Source organism: Mustelus asterias, chromosome 19 (genome assembly GCF_964213995.1).
Source record: "Mustelus asterias chromosome 19, sMusAst1.hap1.1, whole genome shotgun sequence".
In the NCBI taxonomy this organism is placed as follows: domain Eukaryota; kingdom Metazoa; phylum Chordata; class Chondrichthyes; order Carcharhiniformes; family Triakidae; genus Mustelus; species Mustelus asterias.
Genome location: NC_135819.1, coordinates 30,102,839 through 30,118,392, shown reverse-complemented (window position 1 = coordinate 30,118,392; position 15,554 = coordinate 30,102,839). Strand labels below are relative to the sequence as shown.

The 15,554-nt window shown below is 44.0% G+C and overlaps 1 protein-coding gene across 1 annotated transcript in view; it reads left to right on the top strand.

The window, feature by feature from the left end:
• The window catches only part of LOC144507846 (diphosphoinositol polyphosphate phosphohydrolase 2-like), a 77,346-nt gene that overhangs the window by 54,027 nt on the left and 7,765 nt on the right, over positions 1 to 15,554 (top strand). The window contains exons 3-4 of the mRNA XM_078235241.1: positions 1,615 to 1,659; positions 11,962 to 12,046. Coding sequence (XP_078091367.1) covers positions 1,615 to 1,659; positions 11,962 to 12,046 — 130 coding nt within the window. The remainder of the gene's footprint in view (positions 1 to 1,614; positions 1,660 to 11,961; positions 12,047 to 15,554) is intronic.

Genomic DNA, 15,554 nt, shown 5'->3' with positions numbered 1-15,554 from the left:
TTTAAGTGCGGACTATAGATGTGTATATTTAGTCTGAATCAAAATAGCAAGGCTAACCATTTTCCTCTTGCTGCTTCAAATGTGTACCACATTGCTCTGTCCTACCCACTGCCTGAAATATGTTCCTTTGTCTCGTCATTATTGATGTGGGTTGTGCTAGCGTTTGTTGCCTATCTCTAATTGCCTTTGAGTTGATAGCCACCACCTTGAACCACTGCAGTTCTGCAGGTGCTCCCACAGTGCTGTTGGGAGGGGAGTGTGGGAGAGTGATTGTGTGCCCACATACTTGCTGCCCTTGTTCTTCCAGTTGATAGGAGTCATGAAGTTGGACAGTGTTATCAAAGAAGCCTTGGTGAGTTTCTGCAGTACAGCCTGTAGATAATAAATAACTTGTAGTTAGTGTACCATTTGGTGAAGTGAGTGTTTGTATATCAATGGATGGGATGGTGATTAAGGTGGTTGAAGCACATTGTGCCAGAACTTCTTAGCACATGGGTCTAGAGTTAATGTTCAAGTTCCCATTCACTTTTTGGCTTGTTTGGGGGAATTGGCAGTTCTGTATTCCCTTTCGGTCTTCCATGCCAGATATTAATTCTTGCATAGGAACATGGCCATTTGGCCTTTCGAACCTGCTCCCCCATTCATTACGTTCATGGCTGATGCCCTAATCCTACCTCTTCCCCATATCCCATGGGCCTGGGAATGAGGGCTGAGCTTTTAAATCCATTTGAGGGACATGGGAATTTATTGCCCATCCCTAGTTGCCTAAGAGTCAACCACAATGCTGTGGCTCTGGAGTCACATGTAGGCCAGTCCAGGTAAGGACGGCAGATTTCTTTCCCTAAAGGGCATTCGTGAACCAGATGGGTTTTTCCAACAATCCAAAATGGTTTCATGGCCATCAGTAGATTCTTAATTCCAGATTTTTTGTATTGAATTCCAACCCCCCCACAATGAAATTCATCATTCAAGTTGTTGACTATGGAATACCGTTTCCTCATTGTGGAAGGAAGAAATTCTCCTTACTCTCTCTAGTCGGTGGTTGGGGATCAAAGCAGATTGGAAGTGTTGGTGGTTTAATTCAGAGGCACATGCTCCGCTGTGTTCTTCCTGCACGAAAATGAGCCATTTTGATCAGTAGGATATTTGAGATGGTTGTTAGATCCCGGAGGGCCTAAAGTGCTGATTGATGCTCTACAGTATTGAGGTGCCTTAAGATTTGCTCCCTGGCGTTCTCGTGGACTAAAATAGGTGATGACGAACATTACCCTGTCCTTGTCCAATGTCACACGCATGTCCAGCAGGCATGAGGATTATCAAGACCGCTGACTGTTTCCCTACCATAACTCGAATACCAGGACTCGTTTCTGTTATCCACTGCCACCCAACCTGAAGTCAGCTAAATGAATACAAGCCAGAAATTTAATGTGGCTACGTGACTTGGGTGGAGCCAAAAGTACTCACTCCCACTGCTTATACAAAACTGTTTTAGAGCTACACTGCACTCCAATTTTAATTGGTGACCATCTTACATTGTTTTTCCTTTTTCAGAGAATACTTTTTGTTTGTGAAATCTGATATGGATTATTCAACTTTCTTCTTGTGTATATGCAGGCTGGTGTGAAAGGAAAGTTGGGAAGATTACTGGGAATATTTGAGGTGAGCTTTTTTGCTTTTGAGCAATTCTGGTTGAATTTATAAATGTTTGAAACCTTGATCACTACACTTCATCATTTTTTAAAATGACACCTCTCCTCTAATCTTTACTTTTTATATATCTATTGCTTATCCTGAGGACATGACCTCAGGATAATATCCACTAGTAAGAAATTCATTGTTCACATTGTCTGTCTATTACTTTATCAAATCTCCCTGCAATTTTTAGTTTGAGTACAATAGCCTTTACCTTGGGCACCTCATTCTTGCCGTTATCTTTCTGAAATGTACTTTCACCAGGACACTTTCTAGCTCATTATAGTGAGGAGCCAGGAATGGCACATCGCATTCTCCATGTGACTTAACCATTGTTTTTGCACCTGGGTAAGAGAGAATTCCATGTGTCTTTTACTCTTCCACTTCTTTGTTTTTTCTTGTTTCTTTGCTACAATAGGAAATTCATCATTATTTTGACTTATTCCTTTTTCCTAAAATATTTTGGCTGTTAAACCATATTTACCCATTCTCTAACCATCTGGGGCAGCACTGTAGCATAGTGGTTAGCACTGCTGCCTCACAGCGCCAGAGACCCTGGGTCGCTGTCTGTCTGTGCGGAGTCTGCACGTCCTCCATGTCTGTGTAGGTTGGGTGCATTGGCCATGCTAAATTCTCCCTCCGTGTACCTGAACAGATGCCAGAGTGTGGCAACTGGGGGATTTTCACAGTAACTTTGTAGTGCTAATGTAAGCCTACTTGTGACACTAAATAAATTTTAAACTGTGATCTCCTACTTTAGTGGGTCTAAGACTAGGCAGGATTCTTGGAAAATCATAATTTGCTCAGGCAGAGTCAATGTGAGCTTGTGTTTAACGATTTATTTTAGATTTTTTAAGCCAGTTACAAGCAAGGTGGATAATGGGGAACCTGTAGATGTGCTGTACTTGGGTTTCCAGAAGGCATTTGGTAAGGTGCCACATCAAAAATTACTACACCAGATATGGTTACATGGTGTAGGGGGTAACATATTGGGTCACTCCTCATCATTTATTCATACCAACAGGAACCAGAGAGTAGGGGTTGTCTCTTCAGAAGGAATTCTTCATAAATGCAGCTAATGAAAATATAACAACTTACTCCAACTTATAAATCAAAAACATCATTACTCAACTTGGAGCCTTGCCCTGGGCCACTCCAACCTCTCCACAATTCAACATAGTCAGCTGACAACATGTCTGCCCTGGTCAGCTGACTATTACATCACTCTCTGTAATTGGTTCCATGGTTTACTGGGTCAGCTGACCTTTGCATCTTGTTCCCATTAGTCACATTACATCCAATACAAAGTTGTCACCGGTTACATTCTAACAGGTAAATCCCAAGCTGTAGCAAATTGAGTCCTACAAGGAGCAGCACTGGGGCTTCAATTACTTAAAATGATTAGGATGAAGGAACGAAAGATATGGTGATTAAATTTGCTGATGGCACCAAGTTGTCAGGAGCTAGAGGTTCTGCAAAGGAATATAGAGTTACATGATTGGGCAAAAATTTGGTAGATGGCATATGTGGAAAAATGGGAACTTGCTCACTTTGGCAGGAAGAATGGAAAAGCAGTATACAATTTAAATAGATTGCAGAGGAACCTGGCTGTCCTGGTACACGAATCACAATGTTAGTATGCAGCTGCAGAAAGTGATTTAGGAAGGCAAATGGAATATTGGCATTTATTGCAAGGAGAATAGAAAAGTGGAGATGTTTTTGCTGCAGCTGTACTGCTGAGAGCACATCTGGAATATTGTACAGTTTTGGACTCTATTTGGGGGGAAAAAAGGTATGATTGTGTTAGAAGCAGTTCCAAGAAGATTCACCCGAGTCAATAGTGGGTGCTTGTGAAGAAAAGTTGGGCCTAGAACCATTGGAGTTTAGAAGAATAAGAGGTGATCTGATTAAAACATCGAAGGTCATGAAGGGACTTGATAGGGTGGTTTCCACTTTAGGAAAGACTAGAAGTAGGGGAGGACCCCCCCTATTTAAGACTGAGATGAAGATGAGAATTTTTTTGAGGGTCGTAAGTATGTGGAATTTCTTCCCCAGAAAGCAGTGGAGGCTGGCTCATCGAATTTATTCAAGGTTGAGTTAGATTTTAGACATTTGATTTATTATTCTCACATGTATTAACGTACCGTGAAAAGTATTGTTTCTTGCGCGCTATACAGACAAAACATACCCTTCATAGAGAAGGAAAGGAGAGTGTGCAGAATGTAGTGTTAGTCGTAGCTAGGGTATGACAAGACAGACATGGGAGTCTAGGGTTATAGGGAGTAGTTGGCAAAGTGGAGAGCCTAAATTATATTTATTTGTGTAGGTTGAACCACATGGCACCCATTAGTCTGCTAATCTGAAAAATATTTGTTCATCACTACCACGTATTGTCTGCCCTTTAGCCATTCCCATCTTCCTGCAATTCACTAGCTAGGGTAAATGCATGGGATTATGGGGATGGGGCCTGGGTCGGTGCAGACTTGATGGGCCGAATGGCCTCCTTCTGCACTGTAGGGATTCTGTGATTCTCTTTGTCATGGGACTTGAATTTTAGAACATAGAACAGTACAGCACAGAACAGGCCCTTCGGCCCACGATGTTGTGCTGAGCTTTGAAACCCAGATCAAGCTATTTCCTCCCTATCATCCCGAAGTGCTCCATGTGCCTATCCAATAGCTTCTTAAATGTTCCTAAAGTGTCTGACTCCACTATCTCTGCAGGCAGTCCATTCCACACACCAACCACTCTGAGTAAAGAACCTACCTCGGACATCCTTCCTATATCTCCCACCATGAACCCTATAGTTATGCCCCCTTGTAATAGCTCCATCCACCCGAGGAAATAGTCTTTGAACGTTCACTCTATCTATCCCCTTCATCATTTTATAAACCTCTATTAAGTCTCCCCTCAGCCTCCTCCGCTCCAGAGAGAACAGCCCTAGCTCCCTCAACCTTTCCTCATAAGACCTACCCTCCAAACCAGGCAGCATCCTGGTAAATCTCCTTTGCACTCTTTCCAGCGCTTCCACATCCACCTCATAGTGAGGTGACCAGAACTGCACGCACTATTCCAAATGTGGTCTCACCAAGGTCCTGTACAGTTGCAGCATAACCCCACGGCTCTTAAACTCCAACCCCCTGTTAATGAAAGCTAACACACTATAGGCCTTCTTCACAGCTCTATCCACTTGAGTGGCAACCTTCCGAGATCTGTGGATATGGACCCCAAGATCTCTCTGTTCCTCCACAGTCTTCAGAACCCTACCTTTGACCCTGTAATCCACATTTAAATTTGTCCTACCAAAATGAATCACCTCACACTTATCAGGGTTAAACTCCATTTGCCATTTTTCAGCCCAGCTTTGCATCCTATCTATGTCTGTTTACAGTCTACAACAGCCCTCCACCTCATCCACTACTCCACCAATCTTGGTGTCATCAGCAAATTTACTGGTCCACCCTTCAACCCCCTCCTCTAAGTCATTAATAAAAATCACAAAGAGCAGAGGACCAAGCACTGATCCCTGTGGCACTCTGCTAGCAACCTGCCTCCAGTCCGAAAATTTTCCATCCACCACCACCCTCTGTCTTCGACCAGACAGCCAGTTACCTATCCAATCGGCCAACTTTCCCTCTATCCCACACCTCCTTACTTTCATCATAAGCCGACCATGGGGGACCTTATCAAACGCCTTACTAAAATCCATGTATATGACATCAACTGCCCTACCTTCATCAACACACTTGGTTACCCCCTCAAAAATTTCAATCAAATTTGTGAGGCACGACTTGCCCTTCATGAATCCGTGCTGACTATCCTGGATTAATCCGCATCTTTCTAAATGGTTGTAAATCCCATCCTGAAGGACCTTTTCCATCAACTTACCAACCACTGAAGTAAGACTAACCGGCCTATAATTACCAGGGTCATTTCTATTCCCTTTCTTAAACTGAGGAACAACATTCGCCACTCTCCAGTCCTCTGGCACCATCCCTGTGATGTGGAGATGCTGGCGTTGGACTGGGGTGAACACAGTAAGAAGTGTTTCAACACCAGGTTAAACCTGGTGTTGTGAGACTTCTTACCATCCCCGTGGACAGTGAGGACCCAAAGATCAAAGCAAAGGCTCTGCAATCTCATCCCTTGCCTCCCAAAGAATCCTAGGATATATTTCATCAGGCCCAGGGGACTTATCGACCTTCAGTTTATTCAAAACTACTAGTACATCCTCCCTCCGAACATCTACTTCCTCCAGCCAATAGCCTGTAACATCTTCTCTTCCTCAAAAACATGGCCCCTCTTGGTGAAAAGTACTCATTCATCACCTCTCCTATCTCTACTGACTCCATACACAAGTTCCCACTACTGTCCTTGACCGGCCCTAACCTCACCCTGGTCATTCTTTTATTCCTCAGAGTAAAAAGCCTTGGAGTTTTCCTTGATCCGACCCGCCAAGGACTTCTCATGCCCCCTCCTAGCTCACCTAAGCCCCTTTTTCAGCTCATTCCTTGCTAACGTGTAACCCTCAATCGAGCCATCTGAACCTTGTTTCTTCTTCCCTACATAAGCTTCCCTCTTCCTTTTTACAAGACATTCCACCTCTTTTGTGAACCATGGTTCCCTCACTCGGCCATTTCCTCCCTGCCTGACAGGGACATACCTATCAAGGGCACACAGTATTTGTTCAAAGAACAAACAAAGAACAATACAGCACAGGAACAGGCCCTTCGGCCCTCCAAGCCCGCGCCGCTCCCTGGTCCAGGATTGAATCCTGAATCCAGGATCCCCGCCCAATTTTCCAGCCTATCTACATACCAATATCCTATCCACCGAGCTGTCCCTCACAGCTACGATGCTTTGTTCATTACAACCTATTAACTCACCCCCACCCCCCCCATTCCAGACCATGTGATCTCCAGGGAGAGGCGAAAACCCAGAGTGAAAAACCCCAGGGCCAATATGGGGAAAAAAAAAATCTGGGAAATTCCTCTCCGACCCCCTGAGGCGATCGAAACGAGTCCAGGAGATCACAATGGCCCTGATCGGAAAATGCTTCCCAACCCTAGTCATTTCCACTTCCACGAACACCATATGAATTCCCTGCCCCCGAGACAGGTTCCCAACTATCCGCAGTCTCGCTCTGTACTGGCACCAGCAAGATGATCATAGAATGAAGCCATGAAACGAGAAACAAGGAACAATTAGCCCGCGCCGCTCCCTGGTCCAAACTAGACCACTCTTTTGTATCCCTCCATTCCCACTCCTTTCATATAGCTGTCTAGATAAGTCTTAAACGTTCCCAGTGTGTCCGCCTCCACCACCTTGCCCGGCAACACATTCCAGGCCCCCACGACCCTCTGTGTGAAATATGTCCTTCTGATATCTGTGTTAAACCTCCCCCCCCCCCCCCTTCACCTTGAACCTATGACCCCTCGTGAACGTCACCACCGACCCGGGGAAAAGCTTCCCACCGTTCACCCTATCTATGCCTTTCATAATTTTATACACCTCTATTAAGTCTCCCCTCATCCTCCGTCTTTCCAAGGAGAACAACCCCAGTTTCCCCAATCTCTCCTCATAACCAAGCCCCTCCATACCAGGCAACATCCTGGTAAACCTCCTCTGTACTCTCTCCAAAGCCTCCACGTCCTTCTGGTAGTGTGGCGACCAGAACTGGACGCAGTATTCCAAATGCGGCCGAACCAACGTTCTATACATCTGCAACATCAGACCCCAACTTTTATACTCTATGCCCCGTCCTATAAAGGCAAGCATGCCATATGCCTTCTTCACCACCTTCTCCACCTGTGACGTCACCTTCAAAGATCTGTGGACTTGCACACCCAGGTCCCTCTGCGTCTCTACACCCTTTATGGTTCTTCCATTTATCGTGTAGCTCCTCCCTACATTATTCCCACCAAAATGCATCACTTCGCATTTATCAGGATTGAACTCCATCTGCCATTTCCTTGCCCAAATTTCCAGCCTATCTATATCCCTCTGTAGCCTCTGACAATGTTCCTCACTATCTGCAAGTCCTGCCAGTTTTGTGTCGTCCGCAAACTTACTGATCACCCCAGTTACTCCTTCTTCCAGATCATTTATATAAATCACAAACAGCAGAGGTCCCAATACAGAGCCCTGCGGTACACCACTAGTCACAGGCCTCCAGCCGGAAAAAGACCCTTCCACTACCACCCTCTGTCTTCTATGACCAAGCCAGTTCTCCACCCATCTAGCCACCTCCCCCTTTATCCCATGGGATCCAACCTTTTTCACTAGCCTACCATGAGGGACTTTGTCAAACGCTTTACTAAAGTCCATATAGACGACATCCACGGCCCTTCCTTCGTCAACCATTTTGGTCACTTCTTCAAAAAACACCACCAGGTTAGTGAGGCATGACCTCCCTCTCACAAAACCATGTTGACTATCGTTAATGAGTTTATTCCTTTCTAAATGCGCATACATCCTATCTTTAAGAATCTTCTCCAACAACTTCCCCACCACGGACGTCAAGCTCACCGGCCTATAATTACCCGGGTTATCCTTCCTACCCTTCTTAAATAACGGGACCACATTGGCTATCCTCCAATCCTCTGGGACCTCACCTGTGTCCAGTGACGAGACAAAGATTTGCGTCAGAGGCCCAACGATTTCACCTCTCGTCTCCCTGAGCAGCCTTGGATAGATTCCATCAGGCCCTGGGGATTTGTCAGTCTTTATATTCTCTAACAAACCTAACACTTCCTCCTTTGTAATGGAGATTTTCTCCAACGGTTCAACACTCCCCGTTCCTTGAAAAAGTTCCACTTTTCATGAGTGCCTTTCCCTGACAGTTTCTGTTCCCATCTTATGCCCATCTTATCCTTTGGTCAACCCTCTTTCTGCCGCCTCTATTCTCTATCAGCGCTTTTTCCAAGAATCTCTTTTTTCCTAATAGTCTGTATATGGAATTTTGGCCCCTCTTTTTCCACAGATCTATCTTTTTAGTCCAGGATTCTGGGGCAGACAGGAAAGTGGATAGAATGTAGCATCTAAAGTCTCATTCTTCCATCGTTAAGTCAGAAGTGGGGATGTTCATTTTGTTCAGCAACCCTTGTCACTTCTCAAATACTAAAGCAAAACTGGACAATATCCAGGCTTTGGCTGACAAGTGGCAAGTGACATTTTTGCCAGGCAATGTCCACCTCCTAGCGCTCTTTGATAGTCAATGGCACTATCTTCACTGAATCCCACTACAGTCAATCTTGGGGGTTGCCATTGACCAGAAACTCAATTGGACAAGCTGTACAAATGCTGGTGCTACAAGAGCAGATCAGGGGTTAGGAGTGCTGCAGCAAGTAACACTCAAACTGAAGCCTGTCCACCATCTTACAAGGTACAAGTCAGGAATATGATGGAATACTCTCCACTTGCCTGGATGAGTGCAGCTCCAACAACACAAGTTCAATTTTATATCCAGGACAAAGCAGCCAACTTGACTGACATCCTTTCCACAAACTTTCATTCCCTTCACCACCAATGGGCAGTGGCAGCAGTGTGTACCATCTACAAGATGCACTGCAGGAACTCATCCAGGCTCCTTGGACAGCATTTTCCAAACCCATGACCACGACCATCTAGAAGGGCAAAGGCAACAGACACATGGGAACACTGTCACCTAGATGTTCCCTTCCCAGTCACTCGCCATCCTGACCTTGAAGTACATTGCAGTTCCGTCACTGTCACTGGGTCAGATTCCATCCCTAACAACACTGGGTGTACCTACACCACCACATAGACTGCAATGGTTGCAAGAAGCCAATTCACCACCACCTCGAAGGCAATTGGGGTTCGGCAATGAATGCTGGCCTAGCCAGCATAGCCCACATCCTGTGAATGAATTAAAAAAGCATTATCTAACGCTACTGCACATGGGATACAGGGTGATCTGAAAAGGTGGACACATAATTGGCTTGGCGGTAGGAGACGGGGTGGTGACAGACGGCTGTTTTAGCGACTGGAGGCCGGTGACCAGTGGTGTACCACAGTATATAAATGACGTAGATGACTGTGGGGGTAGAATCAGTAAGTTTGCTGATGACACAAAGATTGGCTGGGTGGATAACAATGAGGTTTAGTGTCTTGGGTTACAAGAAGATATAGAAGAGATGGTCAAATTGGCGGATAAGTGGCAGATGGAATTTAACCTTAAAGTGTGAGGTGATATACTTTTGGAAGGAGTAATTTGACAAGGAAGTATTCAATGAAAGGTCTGACACTGGGAAGTTCCAAAGAACAAAGGGACCGTGGTGTGTTTGTCCATAGATTTCTGAAGGCAGTAAAGCAGGTTAATACAGTGGTGAAAAAGGCATATGGTGCGCACTCCTTTATCAATCAGGGTATAGATTACAAAAGCAGAAAGGTCATGTTGGAGTTGTATAGAACTTTGAGGCCACAGCTGGAGCACTGTGCGTTCTGGTCGCCACATTATTGGAAGGAGGAGGTTCACCAGGATGCTGCCTGGGATGGAACATTTAAGTTATGAAGAGAGGTTGGATAGGCTTGGGTTGTTTTTGTTGGAGCAGAGAAGATTGAGGAGCATTGACAGGGTGGATAGGGAACAGCTATTCCCCTTAATTGACGGGTCAGTTACGAGGGGATACAAGTTAAAAGTGAGGGGTTTTTGATTTGATTTATTATTGTAACGTATTAACACGCAGTGAAAAGTATTGTTTCTTGCGCGCTATACAGACAAAACATACTGTTCATAGAGAAGGAAAGGAGAGTGCAGAATGTAGTGTTACAGTCATAGCTAGGGTGCAGAGAAAGATCAACTTAATGCAAGGAAAGTCCATTCAAAAGTCTGACAGCAGCCGGGAAGAAAGAAGCTGTTCTTGAGTCAGTTGGTATGTGACCTCCGACTTTTGTATCTTTTTCCCGAAGAAGGTGGAAGAGAATGTCCGAGTTATGTGGGGTCCTTAATTATGCTGACTGCTTTGCCGAGGCAGCAGGAAGTGTAGACAGAGTTAATGGATGGGAGGCTGGTTTGCATGATGGATTGGGCTACATTCTCGACCTTTTGTAGTTTCTTGCGGTCTTGGGCAGAGCAGGAACCATACCAAGCTGTGATGCAACCAGAAAGAATGCTTTCTATGGTGCATTTGAAGAAAAACTTTTTTATTCAGAGGGTGGTGACGGTCTGGAATGCGCTGCCTGGGAGGGTGGTGGAGGCGAGATTCCTCACATACTTTAAAAAGTACCTGGATGAGTACTTGGCACGCCATAACATTCAATGCTATGGGCCAAGTGCTGGCAAGTGGGATTAGGTGGGCAGGTCAGGACCTTTCATGAGTCGATGCAGATTCGAAGGCCCTCTTCTGCACTGTAGTATTCTGTTAACTGTTTACCTGGGTCAAATGATATCGACTTGCTCCACCATTCTCTTCAACCATCACTCTAATTTTGTCATCTTTCCCTGCTGATAAACATTGATGTTATCTTCAAAGCTTCTAGATTTTTCTTGTACAATATTTTGTAGAGTCTTCTGATTTTGCAAGGAGTGGTGGCATAGTGTCGCAGTGGTTAGCACTGCTACCTCTCAGTGCCAGGGACCTGGATTCGATTCCCAGCTTGGGCGACTGTGTGTGGAGTCTGCACGTTCTCCCCATGTCTGCGTGGGTTTCCTCCTTAGTCCGAAAGTCATGCTGGTTAGGTGCATTGGCCATGCTAAATTCTCCCTCGGTATACCCAAACAGGTGCCAGAGTGTGGCGACTAGGGCATTTTGCACAGTAATTTTATTGCGGTGTTGACAAGCCTACTTGTGACTAATAAATAAACTTTACTGAGTGCTCAGTGCTGCCTGCCACAAGTTTGTTCTTGTCTCCAGTTTTTATATCTCATTCTCTATGTCCTTGCGCTCTTCTCTAATCTTTGTTGCTAGCCAAAGACCTGAACATTGTTCTGGTCAAGCTCCGTTCTTGGGATGCATCCTCATTGTGGAACATATACCTCCTGATTCCCAATCAGTGAAGGCAAATAAACACATGGCTCTCATATAGTTTGCCAATTGTCATTCTCTCTTTCTTTCTCTCTCTCTCTCTCTCTCTCTCTCTCTCTCTCTCTCTCTCTCTCTCTCTCTCTCTCTCTCTCTCTCTCTCTCTCTCTCTTCCTTCTTCCCCCCACCCCCCCCCCCCCCCCCCACCCCTTCCATGTGTTTATAATATAAGCACCTGTAAATTCTCTCTATATTGCTTTTGAACACATTTTTTTCTTTTCAATAGAATAGAGATCGAAAACACAGAACCTATGTGTATGTTCTCGTAGTGACTGAAATTCTGGAAGATTGGGAGGATTCCGTAAACATTGGTAAGTTCAAAATATTTTCACTGCCTGATGCATATCTATCTTCCCAGTTGATGTTGATATACCTCCAGTAAGGCTAGTGTAACATTACAGAACCACAAAGAAAACTGCCCCAAGGCAGGCGTTAGTGGATCTCACAACTGTAAGTACATATCATTGTGATTTAGAGTAGGTAACACTTTAAACCTGGGTGTTAAGCCAAGATATTCGAGTGCTGTTTTTGCAAAAATAAGTGAACCTTTTAGAATGAAAAAGTTAAATCATTATTGAATGAAAACTCAGAGAATCTGATCTTTCTCAGGGGTGTGGGGGAGGGAGGGAATAATGATGCCACCCAAACACAGATTTCAGTGCAGCTGCATGCAAGTGGAGGGGAGTGAGGTGCAGGCTCCTTGTGGAACTAGCAGTGATATTGAATACTGTAGGCTAATTTGGATAAATGAAAACCCTACATTTATTCAGGAGTTTATATGCTTTAGAAATTTGTCTTTCTTCCCCAACTCTACTTAACCCGGTCACTACCATACTGTATTTTTCCTCCCACTTTAGCTGAAAGCGGTACTCTCTCTCAGGCTAATGCCTCTCTCCTTGAGGAGAACACCCTGACAGAGCAAAACCGCAGGCGATTAATCCAATTTGAATTTGGCTGTGTTAACGCAGTAACGTTTCTCTGACAAACCTGTGTGTTTTACCCATAATTTGATGCCAGTTGCTAATCACTCAAATTTAAAATCTCAATCTGCCAACTGAATTATTTAACAAATGAACAAATTAATTATTTAAAATATACATTTTGATCAGAATTCCTATTTGGCTGTTTAAGAAAATTAAATGTTGCAAAATGAATAATATCCTTGTGTGGAATAGTTTATATACACTGATTTTCTTGTATTACCCAATGCAGGAGCTGTGCTAGTCTGAGCCATATCTCAGAAATTTACACACGACATCTTGGACTCAACACCTGCAGTTCCTTCTGTGTCCCTTAGGATGTTGCTAGATTTTTCAGAATAGAGTCAAAGGTTTACAGCAGGGAAACAGGCCCTTTGGCCCAACTTGTCCATGCCACCCTTTTTTTTTAAACCACTAAGCTAGTCCCAATTTGGCTCATATCCCTATATACCAATCTTACCCATGTAACTGTCTAAATGCTTTTAAAATACAAAATTGTACCCACCTCTACTACTACCTCTGGCAGTTCGTTCTAGACACTCACCACTGAGTGAAAAAATTGCCCTTCTGGACCCTTTTGTATCTCTTCCCTCTTACCTTAAACCTCTGCCCTCTAGTTTTAGACTCCTCTACCTTTGGGAAAATATGTTGACTATCTAGCTCATCTCAAGGCCCTCATTATTTTATGGACCTCTAAGATCACCCCTAAGCCTCCTGCGCTTCAGGGAAAAAAATCCCAGTCTACCTAGCCTCTCTAGCAAAAAGAATAAATAGGGTGGTCACAAGGACTTTAAACTAGCAAGCTGGGGGGGAAGGGAAGAGTAAAACTACAGGAAGTATAATGGTTAATAAAAAGCAAAGCAGCAGGTTAGCATGTGGGGAGAAGGTTCCAATTACATCAAAAATCAGGAAAAAAGTTAAAGGAAAGGAGAACTCGGGAGATCTTGTTAATAGAGGTGTTAGAATTCAAAAAGAAGGTACAAAAACTAGCATAAGGGCACTTTATCTGAATGCTCGTAGCATTCGAAACAAGGTAAATGAATTGATGGCACAAATCATGAACGAGTATGATTTGGTGGCCATTAGAGATGGTTGCAGGATGGTCACGACTGGGAGTTAAATATCCAGGGGTATCACTGTTCGGAGGGATGGACAGGAAGTTAAGGGAGGTGGTGTAGCTATGATATTTAAGGATGACATCATCTCACTACCGCTCTGATATAGGTTTTATGGGAAAAAAGTTGAATCCATTTGTGTGGAAATGAGAAATAGTAAGGAGAAAAAGTCACTGATACGTGTAGTCTATAGGCCACCAAATAATAACATCACGGTGGGGTGAGAAATAAACAAAGAAATAACTGGTGCAGCAATTATCACGGGGGATTTTAATCTACATATCAATTGGTCAAACCAGGTTGGTCAAGGCAGCCTTGAGGAGGAGTTCATAGAATGTATCCGCGATAGCTTCCTTGAGCAGCATGTAATGAAACTTACGAGGGAGCAAGCTATCCCAGATCTGATCCTGTGTAATGAGACAGGAATAATTAATGATCTTGCAGTTAGGGATCCTCTCGGAAGAAGCGATCACAGTATGGTTGAATTTAAAATACAGATGGAATATGAGAAAGTAAAATCCAATACCAATGTCTTGTGCTTAAACAAAGGAGACTACAATGGGATGAGAGAGGAGTTGGCTAAGGTAGACTGGGAGTAAAGACTTTGGTGGGACAATTGAGGAACAGTTGAGGACTTTCAAAGCGGTTTTTCACAGTGCTCAAAGTATATACCCAGTGATAAAGAAGGACTGCAGGAAAAGAGATGATCAGCCATGGATCTCTTGAGGAAATAAAGGAAGGCATCAAATTGAAAGAAAATGCATGCAAAGTGGCAAAGATTAGTTGGAAACTAGGGGATTGGGAAATCTTTAAAGGTCAACAAAGCCATGAAAAAAGCTATAAAGAAAAGTAAGATGGATTTTGAGTAAACTGGCTCAGAATATAAAAACAGATAGCAAAAGTTTCTACAAATATATATAAATGAAGAGTGGCTAAAGTAAACATTGGTCCTCTAGAGGATGAGAAGGGGGATGTAATAACTGGAAATGAGGAAATGGCTGAGGCATTGAACAGGTATTTTGTGTCTGTCTTCAGTGGAAGACCCAAATAACATGCCAAAAATGGATGACAGGAAGGCTATGGCAGGTGAGGACCTAGAAACGATCATTATCACAAAAGAGGTCATGTTGGGCAAGCTAATGGGGCTAAAGGTAGACCAGTCTCCTGGTCCTGATGGAATGCATCCCAGGGTACTAAAAGAGAGGGCGGGAGAAATAGCAAATGCACTAATAATTTACCAAAATTCGCTGGACTCTGGGGTGGTTCCGGCAGATTGGAAAACAGCAAATGTGATGCCGCTGTTTAAAAAAGGAGTTAGACAAAAGGCAGGTAACTATAGGCCAGTTAGCTTAACTTCTGTAGTAGGGAAAATGCTTGAATCTATCATCAAGGAAGAGATAGCGAGACATCGGGATACAAATTGTCCCATTTGGAAGACTCAGCCTGCCCTTCATGAACCCATGCTATGTTTGACTAATTTGGTGGAATTCTTTGAGAACATTGTACAAGTGCACAATGGGGAACCTGTGGATGTGGTGTATCTGGATTTCCGGAAGGCATTTGAGAAGGTGCCGCACCAAACGCTGCTGCATAAGATAAAGGTGCATGGTGTTATGGGTAATGTATTAGCATGGATAGAGGATTGGTTAACTATCAGAGCAAAGAGTGGGGGTAAATGGGTGTCTTTCTGGTTGGTGATCAGTGACTAGTGGTGTGCCTCAGGG